Consider the following 21,985-nt stretch of genomic DNA (forward strand, 5'->3'; position numbering starts at 1 on the left):
TTCCAGGGGAAGGGAGGGAATTAAAAATAAAAACTCCCAGGGAGCTCGGGAAAAACGGAAAACCGGGAATCAGCCGAGCCGAGCCGAGCCGAGCCGCGCCGAGCCGAGCCGAGCCGAGCCGAGCCGAGCCGCGCCGAGCCGAGCCGAGCCGAGCCGAGCCGAGCCGCGCCGAGCCGAGCCGCGCCGAGCCGAACCGAGCCGAGCCGAGCCGAGCCGAGCCGAGCCGAGCCGCGCCGAGCCGAGCCGAGCCGCGCCGAGCCGAGCCGAGCCGCGCCGAGCCGAGCCGAGCCGAGCCGAGCCGAGCCGCGCCGAGCCGAGCGATAAATCGGAAAAGTTCCCGAGGCAGGGAAAGGATGTGAGAGGAAGCGGCGAGGCGGGAGAGGGAAGAGCGATGGGAATTCGGCATGTCGGCCATGCAGACAGCGCCGGGAAGCTCCGGCTAGCTCGGGCTCTCGCTGAGCTCCTCTCCCCGGCTCGGAGGACTCGGCGCTGGCTCTGAGGTGACGCTGGCGGTGCTGGCACTGAGGTGACAGCGGCGGGGTGGCTGTGAGGTGACAGCGGCGGCGCTGGATGTGAGGTGACAGCCGCCGCACGGCCGCGGTCAGGTCGGTGCTCACCCTCCGTGCTCCGCTTGGGTGACAATCCTCCATTTCATCCCCCCGGAATTCGCTCCTCTGGACGCGACCCGGCGTGGCCACCGGGTGGCTTGAAAGGCCAGCGGGACCATCGCGAGGGGATGCGACGAGCTGCGTGTGTTTGTCGCGCAGATTCCGGAGCAGAGCTCCGAGCAGCTTCCCCTCCCCAACCCCGGCCGCGATGCTGCCTCGGTGGGCAAAGCAGCCCCCTGGAGCTTCTCCCCGAGCCGTGGCGAGGCTGAGGGAGCCGGGCAGAGCCAGCGAGCCCCGGGACTACCGGCTGACCGCGCTGCTCGCGGGTACGGAGCGAGGGGAGGGGAGGGGAGGGAGGGCGGTAGGGTCGGATGGCTTCGGGGGACGCTGGGCCTGGTGGGGTGGGGAATGGGGTGGGAGTGATGGTGTGGGGTGGGGATGGTGCTTGCTGCTCGTGGATGGGGGCTGGAGGGGGCTGAGGATGGTCCTAGCTCATCACAGGTGGCTCTGGGGTGGCCTGGGGACAGTCCTAGCCCCACACAGGCGGGGTCTGCTAAGGAACTGATGGATGGTGTGGGGTGGGGATGGTTCTTGCTCCTCGTGGATGGGTCTGGAGGGGTCTGAGGATGGTTCTAGCCCATCACAGGTGGACCCTGGAATGGTCATGGGATGGTCCCTGTCCCACACAGGTGGGGAATGGCCTGGGAGTGATGGATAGTGTGGGATGGGGATGGTCCTTGCTCCTCGTGGATGGGGTCTGAGGGGTCTGGGGATGGTCCTAGCCCATCACAGGTGGCTCTGGGGTGACCTAGGGATGGTCCTAGCCCATCACAGGTGGCTCTGGGGTGGCCTGGGGACAGTCGTAGCCCCACACAGGCGGGGTCTGCCCAGGAATTGATGGATGGTGTGGGGTGGGGATGGTCCTTTGCTGCTCATGGATGGGTCTGGAGGGGTCTGGGGATGGTCCTAGCCCCACACAGGTGGCCCTGGCCTGGGAGTGATGGAGGGTGTGGGATGGGGATCATCCCAGTCCCTCACAGGTGGCTCTAAGGTGTTCTGGGGACAGTCCCAGCCCCAGGCAGGTGGCTCTAAGGTGGCCTGGGGCTGACTCCTGCCCCTCACAGGTGGCTCTAGGGTGGCTGGGGACAGTCCCAGCCCCACACAGGTGACTCTAGGCTGGCCTGGGGACAGTCCCAGCCCCACGCAGGTGACTCTGGGATGTCCTGGGGATCATCCCAGCCCCACACAGGTGACTCTGGGGTGGCTGGGGACAGTCCCAGCCCCACCCAGGTGACTCTGGGGTGTCCTGGGGATCATCCCAGCCCCACACAGGTGGCTCAGGATGGTCCCAGCCCCACACAGGTGGCTCTGGGGTGCCCTGGGGACAGTCCCAGCCCCACACAGGTGGCTCTGGGGTGGCTGGAGATGCTCCCAGTCCCCACCCAGGTGTCTCTAAGGTGGCCTGGGGACATTCCCAGCCCCACCCAGGTGGCTCTGAGATGTCCTGGGGACAGTCCCAGCCCCAGGCAGGTGACTCTGGGGTGTCCTGGGGATCATCCCAGCCCCACACAGGTGGCTCAGGATGCTCCCAGTCCCCACCCAGGTGTCTCTAAGATGTCCTGGGGACACTCCCAACCCCACCCAGGTGGGGACAGATGGCTTGGGCTGTGCCGTGCTGGGTGCCCTGCTCCGGAGGGAGGAGGAGGATGAGGATGAGGAGGAGGAGGATGAGGAGGAGGAAGAAGAGGAGGAGGAGGACGATCAGGGCTGCAGGCAGCTGCCGCTGCCCTCCTTTTGCTTGACTAACCGCCGCTGCCTGGACAGCTTCTGACTGCCGCCGGTGGGAGGCGACGGGCGGGGGGGACACTGCCGGGCCCCCCGTGTGGCCTGCGGGACACCAGGGGACACCAGGGGACAGCAGGGGTGCCACCCGCCCCGGGGACAGAGCACTGGCCTCGTCCTCGTGTCACCCGCCGCGTCTCGAGGTGGGATGTGACACGGAGCCGGCTCGGTGTCCCCGCGCCCCCCGCGGGCAGGGCCATGTGTCACATGTCGCCGCAGCGTCCCTGCGCCGTGCTCCGCTCAGGCTGGCAGCGAATCCTTGCGGGATTTCACCCAAAAAAAAAACCCCCAAAAAACCGGTTTTCCATCCCGAGCACGTTTCCTCAAAATTGTCGTGGTGTCACCCCAAATTGTCGTGGTGTCACCCCAAATTGTCGTGGTGCCACCCAAATTTTCATGGTGTCACCCCAGATTGTCGTGGTGTCACCCAGATTGTCGTGGTGTCACCCCAAATTGTTGTGGTGTCACCCAGATTGTCGTGGTGTCACCCCAAATTGTTGTGATGTCCCCAAAATTATGGTGGTGTCACCCAGATTGTCGTGGTGTCAACCAGATTATCGTGGCGTCCCCAAAATTGTCGTGGTGTCACCCAGATTGTCGTGGTGTCACCCAGATTGTCGTGGTGTCACCCCAAATTGTCGTGGTGTCACCCCAATTATCGTGGTGTCACCCAGATTGTCGTGGTGTCCCCATATTCTCGTGGGGTCACCCCAAATTGTCGCGGTGTCACCCCAGATTGTCGTGGTGTCACCCAAAATTATCGTGGTGTCCCCCAAATCCTGCCCGGAGGGTGTGGGATTTAGGGATCGGAGCTGCTGGCTGAGCCAAAATTTGGGAATTTTTGGGTCTCCTGTGCCAAAATTTGGGAATTTTTGGGTGTCCCGTGCCAAAATTTGGGAATTGTTGGGTCTCCTGTGCCAAAATTTGGGAATTTTTGGGTCTCCTGTGCCAAAATTTGGGAATTGTTGGGTCTCCTGTGCCAAAATTTGGGAATTTTTGGGTCTCCTGTGCCAAAATTTGGGAATTTTTGGGTCTCCCGTGCCGAGGGTGTGGCGTGGCTGTCCCTGCGCTGCTGAGATCCCAAACCCTCCAAATCGGGAAAAATCCATGGATTTTTTCCAAGCTGAGCCCTCAGGAAACTCCAGCCAGAGGATCCTTGTGGGGCAAAGGGTTGGGAATGATGTGGGGTTGGTTTGGATAATTTCCTGGTTTCCTAATTTCCTAATTATTTCCTAATTTCCTAATTTCCTAATTTCCTAATATTTCCTAATTTCCTAATTTCCTAATTTCCTAATTTCCCAATTTCCTAATTTCCTAATTTCCTAATATTTCTTAATTTCCTAATTTCCTAATTTCCTAATTTCCTAATTTCCTAATATTTCCTAATTTCCTAATTTCCTAATTTCCTAATATTTCCTAATTTCCTGATTTCCTAATTTCCTAATTTCCTAATATTTCCTAATTTCCTAATATTTCCTAATTTCCTAATTCCCTAATTTCCTAATTTCCTAATTCCTTGGCTGGGCTGTGGGGATTTATCCCTCGTGGGGAGGGATTTGGAATTTGGGAAATGAGGAGGTTTAGGCTGGATTTTAGGGAGAAATTCCTCCTTGGGAGGGTGGGAAGGGCTGGGATGGAATTCCCAGAGAGCTGTCCCATCCCTGGAATTGTCCCAGGGCAGGTTGGACAAGGTTTGGAGCAGCCGGGGGTGGTGGGAATGGATTGGATTTAAGGTTCTTCCATCCCAAATCATTCCAGGATTCCGTGATTGAGGAGGTTTGGCTCTGGTTAGGAGCTTCTCCAGTGTTTTATTGATGGAATTGATTTTTGATTTGGTGTCTCTTCCTCCTCCTCCTCTTCCTCCTCTTCCTCCTCCTCCTCCCATCCCAAGCCCATTTTCAGGGTCATTTCCTCCCATCCCACACCCATTTTTGGTCTCATTTCATCCAATCCCAAGCCCATTTTTAGGGTCGTTTCCTCCCATCCCAGAGTAATTTCTGGGGTCATCTCCTCCCACCCCAAACCCATTTTTAGGGTCGTTTCCTCCCATCCCAGACCCATTTTTGGGGTCATCTCCTCCCAGACCCATTTTTGGGGTCGTTTCCTCCCATCCCAGACCCATTTTTGGGGTCATCTCCTCCCAGACCCATTTTTGGGGTCATCTCCTCCCATCCCAAACCCATTTTCAGGGTCATCTCCTCCCATCCCAAACCCATTTTTAGGGTCATTTCTTCCCATCCCAGACCCATTTTTGGGGTCGTTTCCTCCCATCCCAAACCCATTTTTGGGGTTGTTTCCTCCCGTCCCAAACCCATTTTTGGGGTCATTTCCTCCCAGATCCAGTTTTGGGGTCATTTCTTCCCATCCCACACCCATTTTTAGGGTCATTTCTTCCAATCCCAAACCCATTTTCAGGGTCATTTCCTCCCATCCCAAACCCATTTTTAGGGTCAGGAATCTGGGATTTGAATTGAGGGAAACTTCGCCAGGGTGGGGAGCAGGGGACAGCAGTGTCCAGGGGGTGACCCCAAAGTGTGACACTGCTCAGTGCTGGGATCATCCCAGAGCGGGGTGGGTTCTCCCAGCAGCAAAATTTTTGTGTTTTCAGGGAAAATGGGGATGGAGAATGAGCTGTGGGTGTTATGGGGTCTTGCTGTTGATCCCAAATGCTGCTCCTAGAAGGATGAGGATATGGGAAATGGGGAAATGGGGAAATGGGGAAATGGGGAAATGGGGAAATGGGGAAATGGGGAAATGGGGAAATAATGGGAAAATGGGAAAATGGGGATGGAGACTGAGCTGTGGGAGTGATTTGGGATCCAGGTCTTGCTGCTGATCCCAAAGGCTGCTCCTAGAAGGATGAGGATCAGGAAATGGGAAAATGGGGATGGAAACTCAGCTCTGGAAGTGATTTGGGGCTCCAGGTCCTGCTACTTCCTTGGGCTGATCCCAAATGCTGCTCCTGGCAGGATGAGGATCAGGAAATGGGAAAATGGGAATGGAAACTGAGCTCTGGGAATTATGGGGTCCAGGTCTTGCTGTTGATCCCAAAGGCTGCTCCTAGAAGGATGAGGATATGGGAAAATGGGAAAATGGGAAAATATGGGAAAATGGGGAAATGGGAAAATGGGAAAATATGGGAAAATGGGAAAATATGGGAAAATGGGAAAATAATATGGGGAAAGTGGGAAAATGGGGATGGAGACTGAGCTGTGGGAGTGATTTGGGATCTGGGTCTTGCTGCTGATCCCAAAGGCTGCTCCTAGAAGGATGAGGATCAGGAAATGGGAAAATGGGGATGGAAACTGAGCTGTGGGAGTTATGGGGGATCTGGGTCTTGCTGTTGATCCCAAAGGCTGCTCCTGGCAGGATGAGGATCAGGAAATGGGAAAACAGGAATGGAAACTCAGCTCTAGGAGCGATTTGGGCTCCGGGATCTAAGTCCTGCTACTTCCTTGGGCTCAGGCTGCTCCAGGCAGGATGAGGATATGGGAAAATGGGAAAATGGAAAAATATGGGAAAATGGGAAAATAAGGGAAAATGGGAAAATGGGAAAATGGGAAAATGGGAAAATGGGAAAATGGGAAAATGGGAAAATGGGGATGGAAACTGAGCTGTGAAAGTGATTTGGGCTCCGGGATCCTCGGGCTGATCCCGCAGGCTGCTCCCGGCAGGATGAGGATATGGGAAATGGGAAAACAGGGATGGAAACCGAGCTGTGGAAGCGATTTTGGGCTCCGGGATCCTCGGGCTGATCCCGCAGGCTGCTCCCGGCAGGATGAGGCTCGGGGGGGATTCAGGCTCACGGAGGGGGGAGAGCTGGCTCTGCTTCCCCACACGACTTGCGGCTGAGTCAGAACCCCACGGCTGAGTCAGAGCCCCACATCCCCCACGGAGCCAGCCGGCAGCCAAATCGGGTCTTTTTGGGAGATTCTCAGCATACCGACGGTGGTTTTGATGCCTTAAATCGCCAGTAAAAAAATTTTTAGATGCAAACACGCAGTATAGGAAAGGGGTTTTGTTTTGGTTTAATAGGATCTCAGATGCACACCGACGAACCAGCCCCGATGATATTCCCATTATACAATTTATGGACAGCTTAGATTAGAATTCCTATCTAAAAATCTCCAATAAGAAGTGTAACAAATGAAGTAATTGCCCCCTTGTTAAAATTGCCTCCCCTCCAAAAGATCACTTAAATTTACAGATTAAATTTAAAATTTAAAGATTTAAATTTAAAGAAGATTTAAAGAATTAAAGATTTAAATTAAAGATTTAAATTAAAGATTTAAAGTAATCTTTAAAAAATTACTCAGTTTACAAAAACGTGTCTCAGTGATGGGGGGCTCTGTTCAAAATTGTACATCATGCTTTTGAGATTTTGGGGTTTGTTTCGTCTTCCCCAAAGAATTCTGAGCAGGGCAAGAGGTACTAGGGTGATAAACATATAGGGTTGAGATACAGGGAGTAAAAAGTACAGGAATGGGGAAAGGGAAAAGGTTATATATAAAGGATGTAGATAAAGAGAGTATAAAATTAAAATAAAAGGACAAAAACCCATCAGGCATCAGTTTCACCTCCTCCTCCCACCCGGCAGCCAAATCCCGGCAAAGCTCAGGATCTTCTCGATGTTTTCATCCCAATCCCACCCTGGTTTGCCCCTCTCCCCTCTCAGCGCCCCCAGGACAGCCAGACCCGCTCTTTCTGTGCGTCACTCCCCTCCCTGCCTCAGTTTCCCTCCCCTGGGGAGATTCCCACGGCAGCTGCCAGGCTCTGGTCGCCGCGTGGGTGAGGGACGAGGCCACAAAGTGGCTTCTGTCGCAGCCGCGAGAAGCCCTGCTGCGGCCAGCGCCTCCCGGCCTTTATTTTTATCCCGTGTCCCCCAGCGGCTGGCACGTCCCCAACCCTGCGACAGCCCTGCCAGCCGAGGATGCCACCCTTGCCAGGGCACGTCCTCCTCCTCCTCCTCCTCCTCCTCCTCCTCCCGCCGGCTCTGCCCCGGGCAGGGATGATTTCCACGCTCCGGGAATTCCGCCGGCGGCTGGACAGCGAGCCGAGGGCAGCGGGAAGGTTTCCTCATCTCTCCTAACTGCGATTTTCCCTTCCCACCCTCTGATCCTCGTTTTGAGGGCAGCGGGATGAATTCCCGATCTCTCCTAACCGCGATTTTCCCTTCCCACCCTTTGCTCCTCGTTTTTCTCTCTGGCCGAGGGCAGCGGGAAGATTTCCCCTTCTCTTCTAGCTGCGTTTTTCCTTCCCACCTTCCACTCCTCATTTTCCATGGGCTGGCAGAGGGCAGCGGGATGAATTCCCCATCTCTCCTAACTGCGATTTGTCCTCCTACCCTCTGCTCCTCGTTTTTTCCCAGCGAGCCGAGGGCAGCGGGATGAATTCCCCGTCTCTCCTAACCGCGATTTTCCCTTCCCACCCTCCTCTCCTCATTTTCCCTCGGCTGGCCCAGGGCAGTAGGATGAATTCTTCGTCTCTCCTAACTGCGATTTTCCCTTCCCACCCTTTGCTCCTCGTTTTTTCTCAGCGAGCCGAGGGCAGCGGGAAGATTTCCCCATCTCTCCTAACCGCGATTTTCCCTTCCCACCCTCCTCTCCTCATTTTCCCTGGGCTGGCAGAGGGCAGAGGGATGAATTCCTCGTCTCTCCCGACTGCGATTTTTCCTTCCCACCCTCTGCTCCTCGTTTTTCTCGCTGGCCGAGAGCAGCGGGATGAATTCTCCATCTCTCCCAACTGCGATTTGTCCTCCTACCCTCTGCTCCTCGAAGATTTCCCCATCTCTCCTAACTGCGTTTTCCCTTCCCACCCTCCTCTCCTCATTTTCCCTCGGCTGGCCAAGGGCAGCAGCATGAATTCCCCGTTTCTCCCAACCACGATTTTCCCTTCCCACCCTCCTCTCCTCATTTTCCTCGTCTGGCCCAGGGCAGTAGGATGAATTCTTCGTCTCTCCTAACCGCGATTTTCCCTTCCCACCCTCCACTCCTCATTTTTCCTCGCCCGCCCGAGGGCAGCTCCATCCCGCCCCGCTCCGAGCGAGCACCCAGGTGCGCCGGCCGTTCCCTTGGCACCGCATCCCCGGGATTTTGGGGAGGTGAACTCGGCTCCATGTGCTCGCGTGGGCGCGATGACAACCCGGCTGAGGTGGGAAGCGGCTGCTGCTTTTTGCAGCGCCGGCCAGATGGGATTTCTGCCTCGGTTTGGGTTGTGACAAGTGACATGCGGGATTTATCCGGTGGCTCCTGCGCTTGCAGAGGGAAGGAGCCGCCTGGCAGGGCAGCGGCAGGGGGAGATGCCAGCTGGGGCTCCAGCCGGGAGGGGTTTGGGGCGAGATTCGTGTCGCGGTGTGGGAATTTAGTGGGATGAGAGCAGGGAGAAGGTGCAGCTCCGGTGTGGGAATTAATGGGATTCGGGCAGGGAGAAGGTGTAGCTTCGATGTGGGAATTTATTGGGATTCGGGCAGGGAGAAGGTGTAGCTCCGATGTGGGAATTTATTGGGATTAGGGCAGGGAGAAGGTGCAGCTCCGATGTGGGAATTTATTGGGATTAGGGCAGGGAGAAGGTGTAGCTTCGATGTGGGAATTAATGGGAGAAGGTACAGTTCTGAAACGGGAATTTAGGGGGATGAAGGCAGGGAAAAGGTCCAGATCCAATGAGGGAATTAATGGGATTCGGGCAGGGAGAAGGTGCAGCTCCGATGTGGGAATTTAGTGGGATTAGGGCAGGGAGAAGGTGCAGCTCTGATGTGGGAATTAATGGGATGTGGGCAAGGAGAAGGTCCAGCTCCTATGTGGGAATTTTGTGGGATGAGAGCAGGGAGAAGGTGCAGCTTCGATGTAGGAATTAGTGGGATTAGGGCAGGGAGAAGGTGCAGCTCCGATGTGGGAATTTATTGGGATTAGGGCAGGGAGAAGGTGCAGCTCCGATGTGGGAATTAATGGGATTAGGGACGGGAGAAGGTGCAGCTCCGATGTGGGAATTAGTGGGATATGGACAGGGAGAAGCCACAGCTCTGATGTGGGAATTAATGGGATTCGGGCAGGGAGAAGGTGCAGCTTCGATGTGGGAATTTATTGGGATTAGGGCAGGGAGAAGGTGCAGCTTCGATGTGGGAATTTATTGGGATTAGGGCAGGGAGAAGGTCCAGCCTCGATGTGGGAATTAATGGGAGAAGGCACAGTTCTGAAACGGGAATTTAGCGGGATGAGGGCAGGGAGAAGGTCCAGATCCAATGCGGGAATTAATGGGATTAGGGCAGGGAGAAGGTGCAGCTCCGATGTGGGAATTTAGTGGGATTAGGGCAGGGAGAAGGTGCAGCTCCGATGTGGGAATTAATGGGATGAGAGCAGGGAGGATGCACAGATCCTGTATGGGAATTTAGTGGGATTCGGGCAAGGAGAAGGTCCGGCTCCAATGTGGGAATTAGTGGGATGAGGGCAGGGAGAAGGCACAGGTCCTATATGGGAATTAGCGGGATGAGGATGAGGAACAGGTCCGGCTCAAATGTGGGAATTAGTGGGATGATGGGAGGATGAAGCTCCAGCTCTGACGTGGGAATTAATGGGATGAGAGCAGGGAGAAGGCACAGGTCCTATATGGGAATTAGTGGGATATGGACAGGGAGAAGGCTCAGTCCCAGTCTGGGATTTAATGGGATGTGGGCAAGGAGAAGGTTCAGCTGTGACGTGGGAATTAATGGGATTAGGGCAGGAAGAAAGCACAGGTCCTATATGGGAATTAGTGGGATATGGACAGGGAGAAGGCACAAGTCCTATATGGGAATTTAGTAGGATATGGACAGGGAGAAGGCACAGCTCTGATGTGGGAATTAATGGGATGAGGGCAAGGAGAAGGTCCAACTCCGATATGGGAATTTGGTGGAATGCGGGCAGGGAGGAGGCACAGATCCTATATGGGAATTAGTGGGATGAAGGTCCGGCTCCGATGTGGGAATTAATGGGATTAGGGCAAGAAGAAGGCACAGGTCCTATACGGGAATTTAGTAGGATATGGGCAGGGACAAGGTTCAGCTCCGATGTGGGAATTAATGGGATGAGAGCAAGGAGAAGGTTCAGTCCCGATCAGTCCCGATCTGGGAATTAGTGGGATGAGGGCAAGGAAAAGGTCCAGCTCCGATGTGGGAATTTGGTGGGATATGGATCGGGAGAAGGTTCAGCTCCGATGTGGGAATTAATGGGATGAGAGCAGGGAGAAAGTCCAGCTCCGAAACGGGAATTTATTGGGATGAGGGCAGGCAGGAGGTGCCATCCAGGGCACGTCGAGTCTGGGAACAGGCAGAATCCCAGGATTTCCCCGGAAAATCCGGACTGCCACCGCGCCGGGCACAGTGCCCCTGTCCCTACAATCCCGGCTCTGTGGGGTCCGCACCAACCCGCCTGGGAAATTCCCAACAAAATTCGATTTTCCGCCGTTCCGCTGGAATTTGGGAGTGAAAGGCACGGCGGGGATCCTTGGGAATGCGGGGATGAGAGGGACAACAATTCCCACAGCCCCGGGGGGACATCGCCGGGGAGCTTTGTCCCCTGCCGGGTGTTAATTGTCCCCTGCGGGTGGCCTTGGCGTCACCTGGCTTTTCCCAGGGGGTTTGGTGGAGGAAGAGGAGGGTGGGGAAGTTTCACGGCAGCGCTGTGTCGCTGTGAGAGTGACAAGGACACCCTGCAGACCCCTCGGGACCACATTTCCCATCCTGGGTCTGCTGCTGGCATTCCCACTGCCCAAAAAAGGCACAAAATCCTCCGGAAATTGGCTTTAAGCGACCAGACCTGGTGAGGGTTGGACCCGGCTGGGGACATGGCGGTGGCAGGACGAGGTGGCACCGGTGTCCCCCGGCTGTCACCTGCCTCGTCCCTGCTCCTGGGCACGGCTTTGCTTGGAGAACTCGAACATCTGGGCATCTCCCAGCGGGTTTTTTGGGGAGATTTCCTCACTTTTTGGATGTGAGGATGGGTCCTGGAAGGTGTTGGACCATCCCAAAATGAGCGGACACGGCTGAGCCGAGGGCGGGGACAGCAACGACCCTGAGACACCCCGAAGGTCCCTTACCACGGCACAGCTGGATTTGGACGATTTTAACACCCCAGAACCCCCCGAATTCCCCCCCAGCCAGACCCAACCCCGTCATTCCCGCAGCTCCGCAGCAGCGCACGGGTTAAACTCCCTCTTCCCGCTCCCCCCCCCACCCCTCCGCCCACCCCCGGCAGCTCGTTTGCCGCCCGGCAGGGAAGGGGTTAGCCCCGGGCAGGGCTCGGCGGGGACCGGGCGGGTACCGAGCGAACGGGCAGTGCGGCAGTGCAGCCTCCGGGAGGAAGCGGGAGCGTCCCGCTCTTCCGGCCGCGCTAATGGCCGGCCGCGGGGCAGCCGCAGCGCTCCGAGGGGCTTCCATCCTCCCGGCCGCCGCTCTCCCCGAACGCACTCCCCTGCCGCCCTCCCCTCTCGGCCCTTCTTCGTGCCAGAGCTTTCTCGGCCGATTTTCCACGCTCCGCTGACTCGCCGCGACCCGCTGCCTCGTGAAGATTTATGGGACTGCAGCGATAAACTGTGCTTGAGAGGTTGCTGTGGATGAGAGAGACCCGCCGGGCTGGTGGGGGGATCCCAGCCGGGGCAGCGCCGGGGAGGTTTTTTTGGGGGGTTTTTCCCCAGCTCCGCGTGCCCGCAGCTCTCCCGCCGCCGCCGTTCCTGAAGATTGTCGCCTCAGCCCCGTTGTCCCCGTTTTCCCGGGAAGGACGCGATGGCAGTGCCCTGCTAGCAGCCCGGGGCTCCGGCCCCGGCTCGGGTGACACCTCTGCTGGCAGGTGGGGACGATGGGTGGATGAATCGGCAAAGGGAACCGCGTTCGCTCAACCTGCCGCTGCTCGGAGAGGGGCTGGCGCGGATCTACCGCGGCATTCTGGCCGTGGTGGGAGCCCTGCGCCCCTCCAAGGAGCCCCCCGCAGCCCCCGCCCAGCGCGCCGCTGTCCCCTCCGTCCCCTCGGAGCCACTGCCCGGCCGCCGTGGGAGCCGCGCCGCGCCCGCGGGTAAGCGAGGGGACACCGCGCTGCTTGGGGACAATGTCCCGCCGGGCTGGGATGGGCACTGCCCAGCTGGGCACTCTCCGGCCACCCCAGTGACCTAGTTGGAAGCAGCGTGGGGAAGCACTTTCCAGGGATGCGCCGCTGCAATCCCTGACCTGCGGGAGAGGGAGGAACAACTTTGTCAGGGAGGGAGGATTTGCGGCATTGAGGTGAAATTATCCGCAGGAGGGAAGGATTAACACCCTTTTCTCACAGAACCCTGGCCTAGAGGGTTTGCAGCTCCTTTCACCCCCAAAAAGCCCCCCAAACAGCAGCTGTTGGCCTTTTTCTAGCGGGATCACCCCTTCCCTCTGCCGGGGGGATCTCCGGAGCGCGGAGGTGGCTGACAGGAGCTCAGCACGCGTGGCTAGGGTGGCTTTTCCTCCCCTCGCCCCGGAGGGGTTGGCGGATCACCAGCTTTATAGGGTCGCGGTCGCTTCTTCTCGGCCGGCTCCACATCCCCGCGATTGAAACGGGACCGGACGCGGCTCAGTTTGAGGTGGAAGACCCCCCTGAGGAAATCCAGCTCCCCCCGACCTGTTTCACATCATCCCTTCGAGCAGCAGCAGCGGGGAGCTGGCGCGTTCCGCTCCCCGAGCGTGTAATTAGCGAGAGGGGAGCTGCATGCTGATTGAGCGCGGGGCGGGAGAGCTCGGCGACGAGCTGGAAATTCGGCTCTGCTGAGCCCGGGGCTGGAAGAACCACCGGGAGGGGATAAACTCCTCTCTCGCACCCCAAAAATCCTCGTCGCGGTGGTTTCATCGCTGTCGCCGGGGAGGGAGGGAGAGGAGCTGCGGCTGTTTCCTCGCAGCCCTGGCGCTGCTGCAGCTGCGGCTGGCACGGCGCCGCTCCAGCCCTCAGCCGTTCCCGTGGGGTGGGAGAAATGTGGGAATTCTGCGGTGCTCGGGAGGCGGCAGTGCCCGGGAGAGGCGGTTTGGTGGGGTTGGAGGACACCGGGGGTGGCTCAGGGTCCCATTCCCCCACTCAGGGGTGACGCAGGGTCCCATTCCTTCATCCCGAGGGTGACCCAGGGTCCCATTCCCGCATCCCCAGGGTGGCTCAGGATCCCATTCCCGCACCCTAGGGTGGCTCAGGATCCCGTTCCCGCACCCTAGGGTGGTCCAGAGTCCCATTCCCTCATCCCGAGGGTGGTCCAAGGTCCCATTCCCGCACCCGAGGGTGGCTCAGGGTCCCATTCCCGCATCCCGAGGGTAGTCCAGAGTCCCATTCCAGCACCCGAAGGTGGCTCAGGGTCCCATTCCTACACCCGAGGGTGGTCCAAAGTCCCATTCCCGCACCCGAGGGTGGCCCAGGGTCCCATTCCATCATCCCGAGGGTGGCTCAGGGTCCCATTCCTACACCCTAGGGTGGTCCAAAGTCCCATTCCCGCACCCGAGGGTGATCCAAGGTCCCATTCCCTCATTCCGAGGGTGGCTCAGGGTCCCATTCCCGCACCCTAGGGTGACCCAGGGTCCCATTCCCGCATCCCGAAGGTAGCCCAGAGTCCCATTCCAGCACCCGAGGGTGGTCCAAAGTCCCATTCCCTTATCCCGGGGGTGGTCCAAAGTCCCATTCCCGCACCCTAGGGTGACCCAAGGTCCCATTCCCGCATCCCGAAGCTGCTCCAGGGCATTCCCGATGAGCTCCAAGGCTGGGTTTCGGGTGCTGGGTGCAGTCCCTGCCCAAATCGGTATTTTGGGGTGGCGGAGACAGTGCTGGAGTGAGGCAGGGAAGGAGTTTTCCACCTTGGATCAGCCATCCCGGGGCCGTGGGGTTGTGACGGGAGAGGAGAGATGGGAACGGAGCTCCTGGAGCTCCTGGGGGGGTCGGGAGAAGCTGCTCCGCCGGGATTTCCCATCCGGGTTGGGATTCGGAGCCCGGGGCGATGCTGTCGCCCTTCTCCTCTGCCACCAGCGGGACCGAGGTGTCCCCTCCGGCATTTCCTCTGTGCCCTTCGGGGTGTTCGAGGTGCCAGCGTGACCTCCTCGGTGCCACCGGGACCTCCTCGGTGCCACTGGAACCTCCTCGGTGCCACCAGGACCTCCTCGGTGCCACCGTGACCTCCTCGGTGCCACCAGGATCTTCTCGGTGCCACCAGGATCTCCTCGGTGCCACCGGGACCTCCTCAGTGCCACCGGGACCTCCTCGGTGCCACCAGGATCTCCTCGGTGCCACCAGGATCTCGTCGGTGCCACCAGGACCTCGTCGGTGCCACCACGACCTCCTCGGTGCCACCGGGACCTCCTCGGTGCCACCGGGACCTCCTCGGTGCCAGCGGGACCTCCTCGGTGCCACCGGGACCTCCTCGGTGCCACCAGGACCGGGCAGAGCGAGGGAGGGACAGGAGCTTCGGCTCTTCCCTCATTCCACCTCCGTTTCCTGGGAAAAAAGGGGGTGACAGCCCTGCCAAGGTCACATTCCGCGGTGACGGCAGCTGGCCCGGTGGCTTTTTTGGAGGAGGAAAAGCTTCGGGATGTCCCTGTGGCATTCGCCGAGCGCGTGATGTCCCCGCTCGGCTCCTCGTGCGACCTTGAGCGGAGCAATCGCGTCCGCTGCCCCCCGCTGGAGCTCCTCCCGCGCTGATAGCACTCGATATCAATTTGATATCAAACCGGGCTGCGGGGCCGATGAATTATTGAGGGGGAAAAAGAGGAAAAAAACCTCGCCGTGGTTTGCTTGGCGGGAGCTCGGGAGGGAAGGCAAAGCAGGGCGAGGAGGGAGATGAATTATGGATCAAGGTTAAGAGGGGAGCAAGGAGGGGAAGGCAGAACGCTCTGCCAACCTCATCCGGGGTGCCGAAGCCATCTCGGGGCAGCCTGGCACCGGTCCGGGGTTAGGGGACACCGTGGGACCCTCCAGGGTGGCACTGCGGGTCCCCGAGCTGTCCCGCAGCTGGCACGGGGTGGCCTCGTCCCGCTGTCACCGAGGCTGTGCCAGGCGCTGGCAGCCTGCGGGGACTTCCAGGCATGCGGAGCCTCTTCCAGCTTCCCTGGAAGGAGAATCCCTCGTGCTCGGAATGAGTTATTAGCGAGAGGAGAGGTTCTTGTGGTTCTCATTGCGAGTGGGACTTTCTGCCTGCTCCGGTGTCACCTCCTGTCCCTGCCCGGGATGGGCTGAGAGCCGGGAAGGGCTGGGATGGGGCAGAGCATCCCGGGAATCCCGGGTTTGGTGTCTCCGGGCTGGACTGAGCTCCGGGAAGGGCTGGAATAGGGCAGAGGATGAGGCAGAGCATCCCGGGAATCCCGGTTTTGGTCTCCGCGGGCTGGACTGAGCCCAGGGAAGATTCCGTAGATTCCAGGTTTGGTGCCGCCGGGCTGGATTAAGTTCCGGGAAAGGCTGGGATGAGGCAGAGCATCCTCGAGATTCCGGATTTGGTGCCCTCGAGCTGGGCTGAGCTCCGAAACAGGCTGGAATAGGGCAGAGAATGGGGCAGAGCATCCCGGATATTGTAGGTTTGGTGTCCACGGGCTCGGTTGAGCTCTGGGAAGGGCTGGGATGAGGCAGAGCATCCTCGAGATTCCGGATTTGGTGTCCCCGGGCTGGACTGAGCCCAGGGAAGATTCCGTAGATTCCGGATTTGGTGCCCTCGGGCTGGGCTGAGCTCCAGGAAAGGCTGGAATAGGGCTGGGATGGGGCAGAGCATTTCCGATATTCTAGGTTTGGTGTCCACGGGCTGGATTGAGCTCCGGGAAGGGCTGGGATGGAGCAGAGCATTCCGGATATTCTAGGTTTGGTGCCCGCGGGCTCTGCTGAGCTCCGGGAAAGGCTGGAATAGGACAGAGGATGGGGCAGAGCATCCCGGAGATTCTAGGTTTGGTGTCCCCAGGCTGGGCTGATACCCGGGAAAGGCTGGAATAGGGCAGATGATGAGGCAGAGCATCCCGGGAATCCCGGGTTTGGTGCCCTCGAGCTGGGCTGAGCTCCGGGAAGGGACTGGGATGGGGCAGAACATCCTCGAGATTCCAGATTTGGTGCCCTCGGGCTCGGCTGAGCACCGGGAAAGGCTGGGATGGGGCAGAGCATCCTCGAGATTCCAGATTTGGTGCCCCCGGGCTGGGGTAGGGCAGAGCATTCCGGATATTCTAGGTTTGGTGCCCGCGGGCACCGGGAGGAGCTGGGATGGGACAGAGGAGGGGAGAGAGCATCCCGGGTTTGGTCCCCGCGGGCCCCGGGGGTAGGACAGGGGGCTGCACCCTCGGCTGGGGTCCCTGAGGGGACACGGGTGGCCTGTCACCCCCGCGCAGTGCCCGCACACGCGTCCCTCCCTCCACCCTGCCCGATTTCATTTTATTTTGGTCTGTGCTGTGTCCGTGTCGTCCGCGTGTCCGTGTGTCCGAGTGTCCGTGCTGCGGAGCCGTGTCCCCATGATGTCCCCCGCGTGTCCGAGTGTCCGTGTCCCCGTGCCGTGTCCCCATGTCCCCCGCGTGTCCGAGTGTCAGTGTCCCCATGCCGTGTCCTGTCTGTGCTGTTTTCACTCACCCAGCGCTGTTTTGTTCCTGTTTCGCTTCGAACATGGCAGGTTTTGGGGGATCTCAGCCCCTCTGTCCCCGCTGTCCCCTCGCCTCCTGCCGCATGTCCGGGGGAGGGGACACTGCTGCCATGGCAGGGGACAAACCCTGCAGCCACCAGCACTGAGGGATGATCCCACTGAGGGATGATCCCACTCCGTGCATCCCAAAAGGGATGATTTCACTCTGTGCATCCCAAAGGGGAAGATCCCATTCTGTGCATCCCAAAAGGGATGATCCCATTCCATATATCCTATTGAGGTCTGATCCCACTCTGTGCATCCCAAAAGGGATGATCCCACTCCGTGCATCCCAAAAGGGATGATCCTACTCTGTGCATCCCAAAAGGGATGATCCTATTCCGTATATCCACTGAGGGATGATCCCACTCTGTGTATCCCAAAAGGGATGATCCCATTCCATTTATCCCACTGAGGGATGATCCCACTCTGTGTATCCCATAAGGGATGATCCCACTCTGTGCATCCCATAAGGGATGATCCCATTCCATATATATCCCGTAAGGTCTGATCCCACTCCGTGCATCCCAAAAGGGATGATCCCATTCCATTTATCCCACGGAGGTCTGGTCCCACTCTGTGCATCCCAAAAAGGATGATCCCATTCCATATATCCCCCTGAGGTCTGATCCCACTCCCAGCAAGGCTCTCCCATCGCTCCTTGCTGAAATCCCCGTCCCCGTCCCCAAATGTGTCCCATGGCCGGGGACTGTCTCTCCCCATTCTGCCCCAATGCAGGGACCGTCCCCACCTCTGTCCCATGGCCGGGCACTGTCCCCCCCCCCTCCGTCCCATGGCCGGGGACAATCCCTCGCTGTGCCCCAAGTCCGGGGACTGTCCCCACCTCTGCCCCAAATGCGGGGACCGTCCCCTGACCCCGCTATGCTCTCCGTGCCCGCGCAGATCACAACCGGACCATTGCCCCTTTCTGCCCCATGGCCTGGCATTGTCCCCAAGTCCAGGGACTGTCCCCTGACCCCGCTGTGCCCCAAGTGCGGGGACTGTCCCCTGACCCCGCTGTGCTCTCCCGTGCCCGCGCAGATCCCAACCGGACCATTCCCCTTTCTGCCCCGCGGCCGGGGACTGTTCCGCCCCATGGCCGGACATTGTCCCCAAGTCCGGGGACTGTCCCCACCTGTGCCCCGTGTCCGGGGACTGTCCCCTGACCCCGCTGTGCTCTCCGTGCCCGCGCAGATCCCGACCGGACCATTCCCCTTTCTGCCCCACGGCCGGGGACTGTTCCGCCCCATGGCCGGGCATTGTCCCCAAGTCCGGGGACTGTCCCCTGACCCCACTGTGCTCTCCGTGCCCGCGCAGATCCCGACAGGACGAGTTCCCCACTCTGCCCCATGGCCGGGCACTGTCCCCCCACTCCGCCCCATTTCAGAGAACTGTCCCCCCACCTCTGCCCCGTGACAGAGGACTGTCCCCCACTCTGCCCCAAGTCCGGGGACTGTCCCCCACCTCTGCCCCAAGTGCGGGGACTGTCCCCTGACCCCGCTGTGCCCCGTGTCCGGGCAGATCCCAACCGGACCATTCCCCCTTTCTGCCCCATGGCCGGGGACTGTCCCCCACTCCATCCCATTTCAGGGAACTGTCCCCGCAGATCCCGACAGGACAATCCCCCTTTCTGCCCCAAGTCCGGGGACTGTCCCCACCTCTGCCCCAAGTGCGGGGACTGTCCCCTGACCGCGCTGTGCTCTCCGTGCCCGCGCAGATCCCGACCGGACGAGCTCGCACATGATCTCCGCGGACGATGCCGAGTACCCGCGCGAGTACCGCACGCTGGGCAACGGCACCCGGCGCTTCTCCAACGTGGGGCTGGTGCACACCTCGGAGCGGCGGCACACCGTGATCGCCGCGCAGAGCCTGGAGGCGCTCACCGGCCTCCAGAAGAGCGAGATGGAGCGCAAGCGGGATGCTTTCATGGACCACCTGAAGAGTAAATACCCGCAGCACGCGTTGGCGCTGCGCGGGCAGCAGGAGAGGCTGAGGGATCAGGTGAGAGGGGATTTTTTTGGATGGGTTTTTTGGGGGGGGTGGGTGGGGAGGGAAGGAGGTGTTGGGTGGGGTGGGGAGTGGGTGGGTGGAGCGTCCTGAGGAGAGGAGGAAGAGGATTTTCCGGGGGTGAGGGAGAGAATTTTTCAAGTGTGGCGGAGAGACTGTGGTGTGGGGAGGAGAATTGTTCAGGTGTGAGGAGGAGAGTTTTCCAGATGTGAGGAGAAGAATCCTCCAGGTGTGAGGAAAAGAATTCCCCAGGTGTGAGGAAGAGAATCTTCCAGGTGTGGTGGAAAGCCCCAGGTGTGGGGAGGAGAATTCTCCATGTGTGAGGAGGAGAATCTTCCAGATGTGAGGACGAGAAATCTCCAGATGTGGTGAAAATAATCCCCCAGGTGTGAGGAAGAGAATCCCCCAGGTGTGAGGAGGGATGGACTGTTCTGGGGGTTCCTATCCTGTTTTGGGGTGCTCTGGAGATCCCAAACCCCTCTGGGGTCAGTGCTGCGTCCACCTGGATGTCCTTTGGTTGTGTCCCCAAGGGGTTGTGTCCCCTCAGGGCAGGTGACAATTCTGGTGGCCTTTGCTGAGCACAGCAGAGCCCAAGGGATGGACTGTTCTGTTCTGGGGTTTCCTATCCTGTTTTGGGGTGCTCTGGAGATCCCAAACCCCTTTGGGGTCAGTGCTGCATCCACCATGATGTCCTTTGGTCGTGTCCCCAAGGGGTTGTGTCCCCTCAGGACAGGTGACACATCTGGTGGTCCAAGGAATGGACTGTTCTGGGGGTTTCCTGTCCCTATTTTGGGGTGTCCTGGGCACCCCAAACCCCCTTGGGGTCAGTGCTGCGTCCACCACAATGTCCTTCAGTCGTGTCCCCAAGGGGTTGTGTCCCCTCAGGACACGTGACACCTCTGGTGGTCCTTGCAGAGCCCGAGGGATGGACTGTTCTGGGGGTTCCTATCCTGTTTTGGGGTGCTCTGGAGATCCCAAACCCCCTTGGGGTCAGTGCCACGTCCACCATGATGTCCTTCAGTAGTGTCCCCAAGGGGTTTTGTCCCTTCGGGGCAGGTGACAATTCTGGTGGCCTTTGCTGAGCACAGCAGAGCCCAAGGGATGGACTGTTCTGGGGGTTTTCTGTCCCTGTTTTGGGGTGTTCTGGGGACCCCAAAACCCCTTGGAGTCAGTGCTGCGTCCACCATGATGTCCTTGTTGTGTCCCCAGGGACCTGCCGGTCCTCGGGGCAGGTGACATGTCTGGTGGCCCTTTCAGAGCCCGAGGGATGGACTGTTCTGGGAGTTTCTATCCTGTTTTGGGGTGCTCTGGAGATCCCAAACCCCTCTGGGGTCAGTGCTGCGTCCACCTCGATGTCCTTCAGTCGTGTCCCCAGTGAGTTGTGTCCCCTCAGGGCAGGTGACACCTCTGGTGGCCCAAGGGATGGACTGTTCTGGGGGTTTCTATCCCTGTTTTGGGGTGCTCTGGAGATCCCAAACCCCCTTGGGGTCAGTGCTGCGTCCACCTCGATGTCCTTTGTTTGTGTCCCCAGGGGGTTGTGTCCCCTCAGGGCAGGTGACACCTCTGGTGGCCCAAGGGATGGACTGTTCTGGGGGCTTCCTGTCCCTATTTTGGGGTATCCTGGGGACCCCAAAGCCCTTGGGGTCAGTGCCGTGTCCACCTTGATGTCCTTGTTGTGTCCCCAAGGGGTTGTGTCCCCTCAGGGCAGGTGACACCTCTGGTGGCCCAAGGGATGGATGTTCTGGGGGTTTCTTGTCCCTATTTTGGGGTGTCCTGGTGACCCCAAACCCCCTTGTTTGTGTCCCAATGTGACAATGACAAATCCCCACCAGGATAAATCCCCCAGAAGGCAAAGAAACCTCAGCTGATCCCCAAAACACCCTAAGGGACAAAGGTGACAATTCCCAGACCTGGCGTGGCAGAAGGAAATTCTGGGAAAACCTGAATTTCGTCATCATCAGAGCTGCTGCCAGCCTGGCGCTGTCCCCAAAATGTCCCCAAAATGTCCCCAAATTTCGGTGAGGGGACAATCCCTGCTGGTGGCTTTGCTGTCCCCATCAGTGACAATCCCTATTTTCCTCTCAGGATTCAGAGCAGGGGAATTTCCAGGCACAGAGCAGTGCTTCCCGCTAAATAAATAGGATTTTTTTCCCTGTTATTACAGGGATTTAAAGACTTTCCTTTTTATTTTTATTTTAAATAAGCAGCAGCTCTTAAAAAAAAAATAAAATAAAAATCCAGCTCGGGTTGGCTCAGGTTTGATAAGCTGCTGAGGATTTTTTTATAGGTGGAAGGAAGATGATCTGGATTTGGGAATTATCTCCTTTATTCCTGAACTGGGGGAATCCAAAGCAGCCTGGGTTGGGATTTTTTGGGGTTTGGATTTTTGGGGTTTGGATTTTTTGGGGTTTGGATTTTTTGGGGTTTGGATTTTTGGGGTTTGGATTTTTTGAGGTTTAGATTTTTTTGAGATTTGGATTTTGGGGGTTTGGATTTTTTGGGGGTTTGGATTTTTGGGGTTTGGATTTTTGGGGTTTGGATTTTTGGGGTTTGGATTTTTTGGGGTTTGGATATTTTGAGGTTTGGATTTTTGGGTTTTTTGGGGTTTGGATTTTTTGGGGTTTGGATTTTTTGGGATTGGATTTTTTGGGGTTTGGATTTTTTGGGGTTTGGATTTTTTGGATTTGGATTTTTGGGGTTTGGATTTTTGGGGTTTGGATTTTTGGCATTTGGATTTTTTGGCATTTGGATTTTTGGGGGTTGGATTTTTTGAGGTTTGGACTTTTGGGGTTTGGATTTTTTGGGGTTTGGATTTTTTGAGGTTTGGATTTTTGGGGTTTGGATTTTTTGGAGGTCTGGATTTTTGGGGTTTGGATTTTTTGGGGTTTGGATTTTTGGGGGTTTGGATTTTTTGGCATTTGGAT

General features: G+C 58.1%; 2 protein-coding genes across 2 annotated transcripts in view; one reads left to right on the forward strand and one right to left on the reverse strand.

Annotated features, from left to right (window-relative positions):
• Positions 1-21,985, reverse strand: part of LOC146422285 (uncharacterized) — a 73,882-nt gene that overhangs the window by 48,663 nt on the left and 3,234 nt on the right. The gene's annotated exons all lie outside the window — the stretch shown is intronic.
• Positions 815-20,297, forward strand: LOC146422286 (SRC kinase signaling inhibitor 1-like). Its single transcript, XM_085046667.1, has 3 exons — positions 815-934; positions 18,772-19,079; positions 20,271-20,297. The coding sequence occupies exons 1-3, from the start codon at positions 817-819 to the stop codon at positions 20,295-20,297; spliced, it is 453 nt and encodes a 150-aa protein (XP_084902793.1). The 5' UTR covers positions 815-816.

This window comes from Lichenostomus cassidix, unplaced genomic scaffold (genome assembly GCF_008360975.1).
Source record: "Lichenostomus cassidix isolate B80296 unplaced genomic scaffold, HeHo_3.0 HiC_scaffold_789, whole genome shotgun sequence".
Lineage (NCBI taxonomy): Eukaryota > Metazoa > Chordata > Aves > Passeriformes > Meliphagidae > Lichenostomus > Lichenostomus cassidix.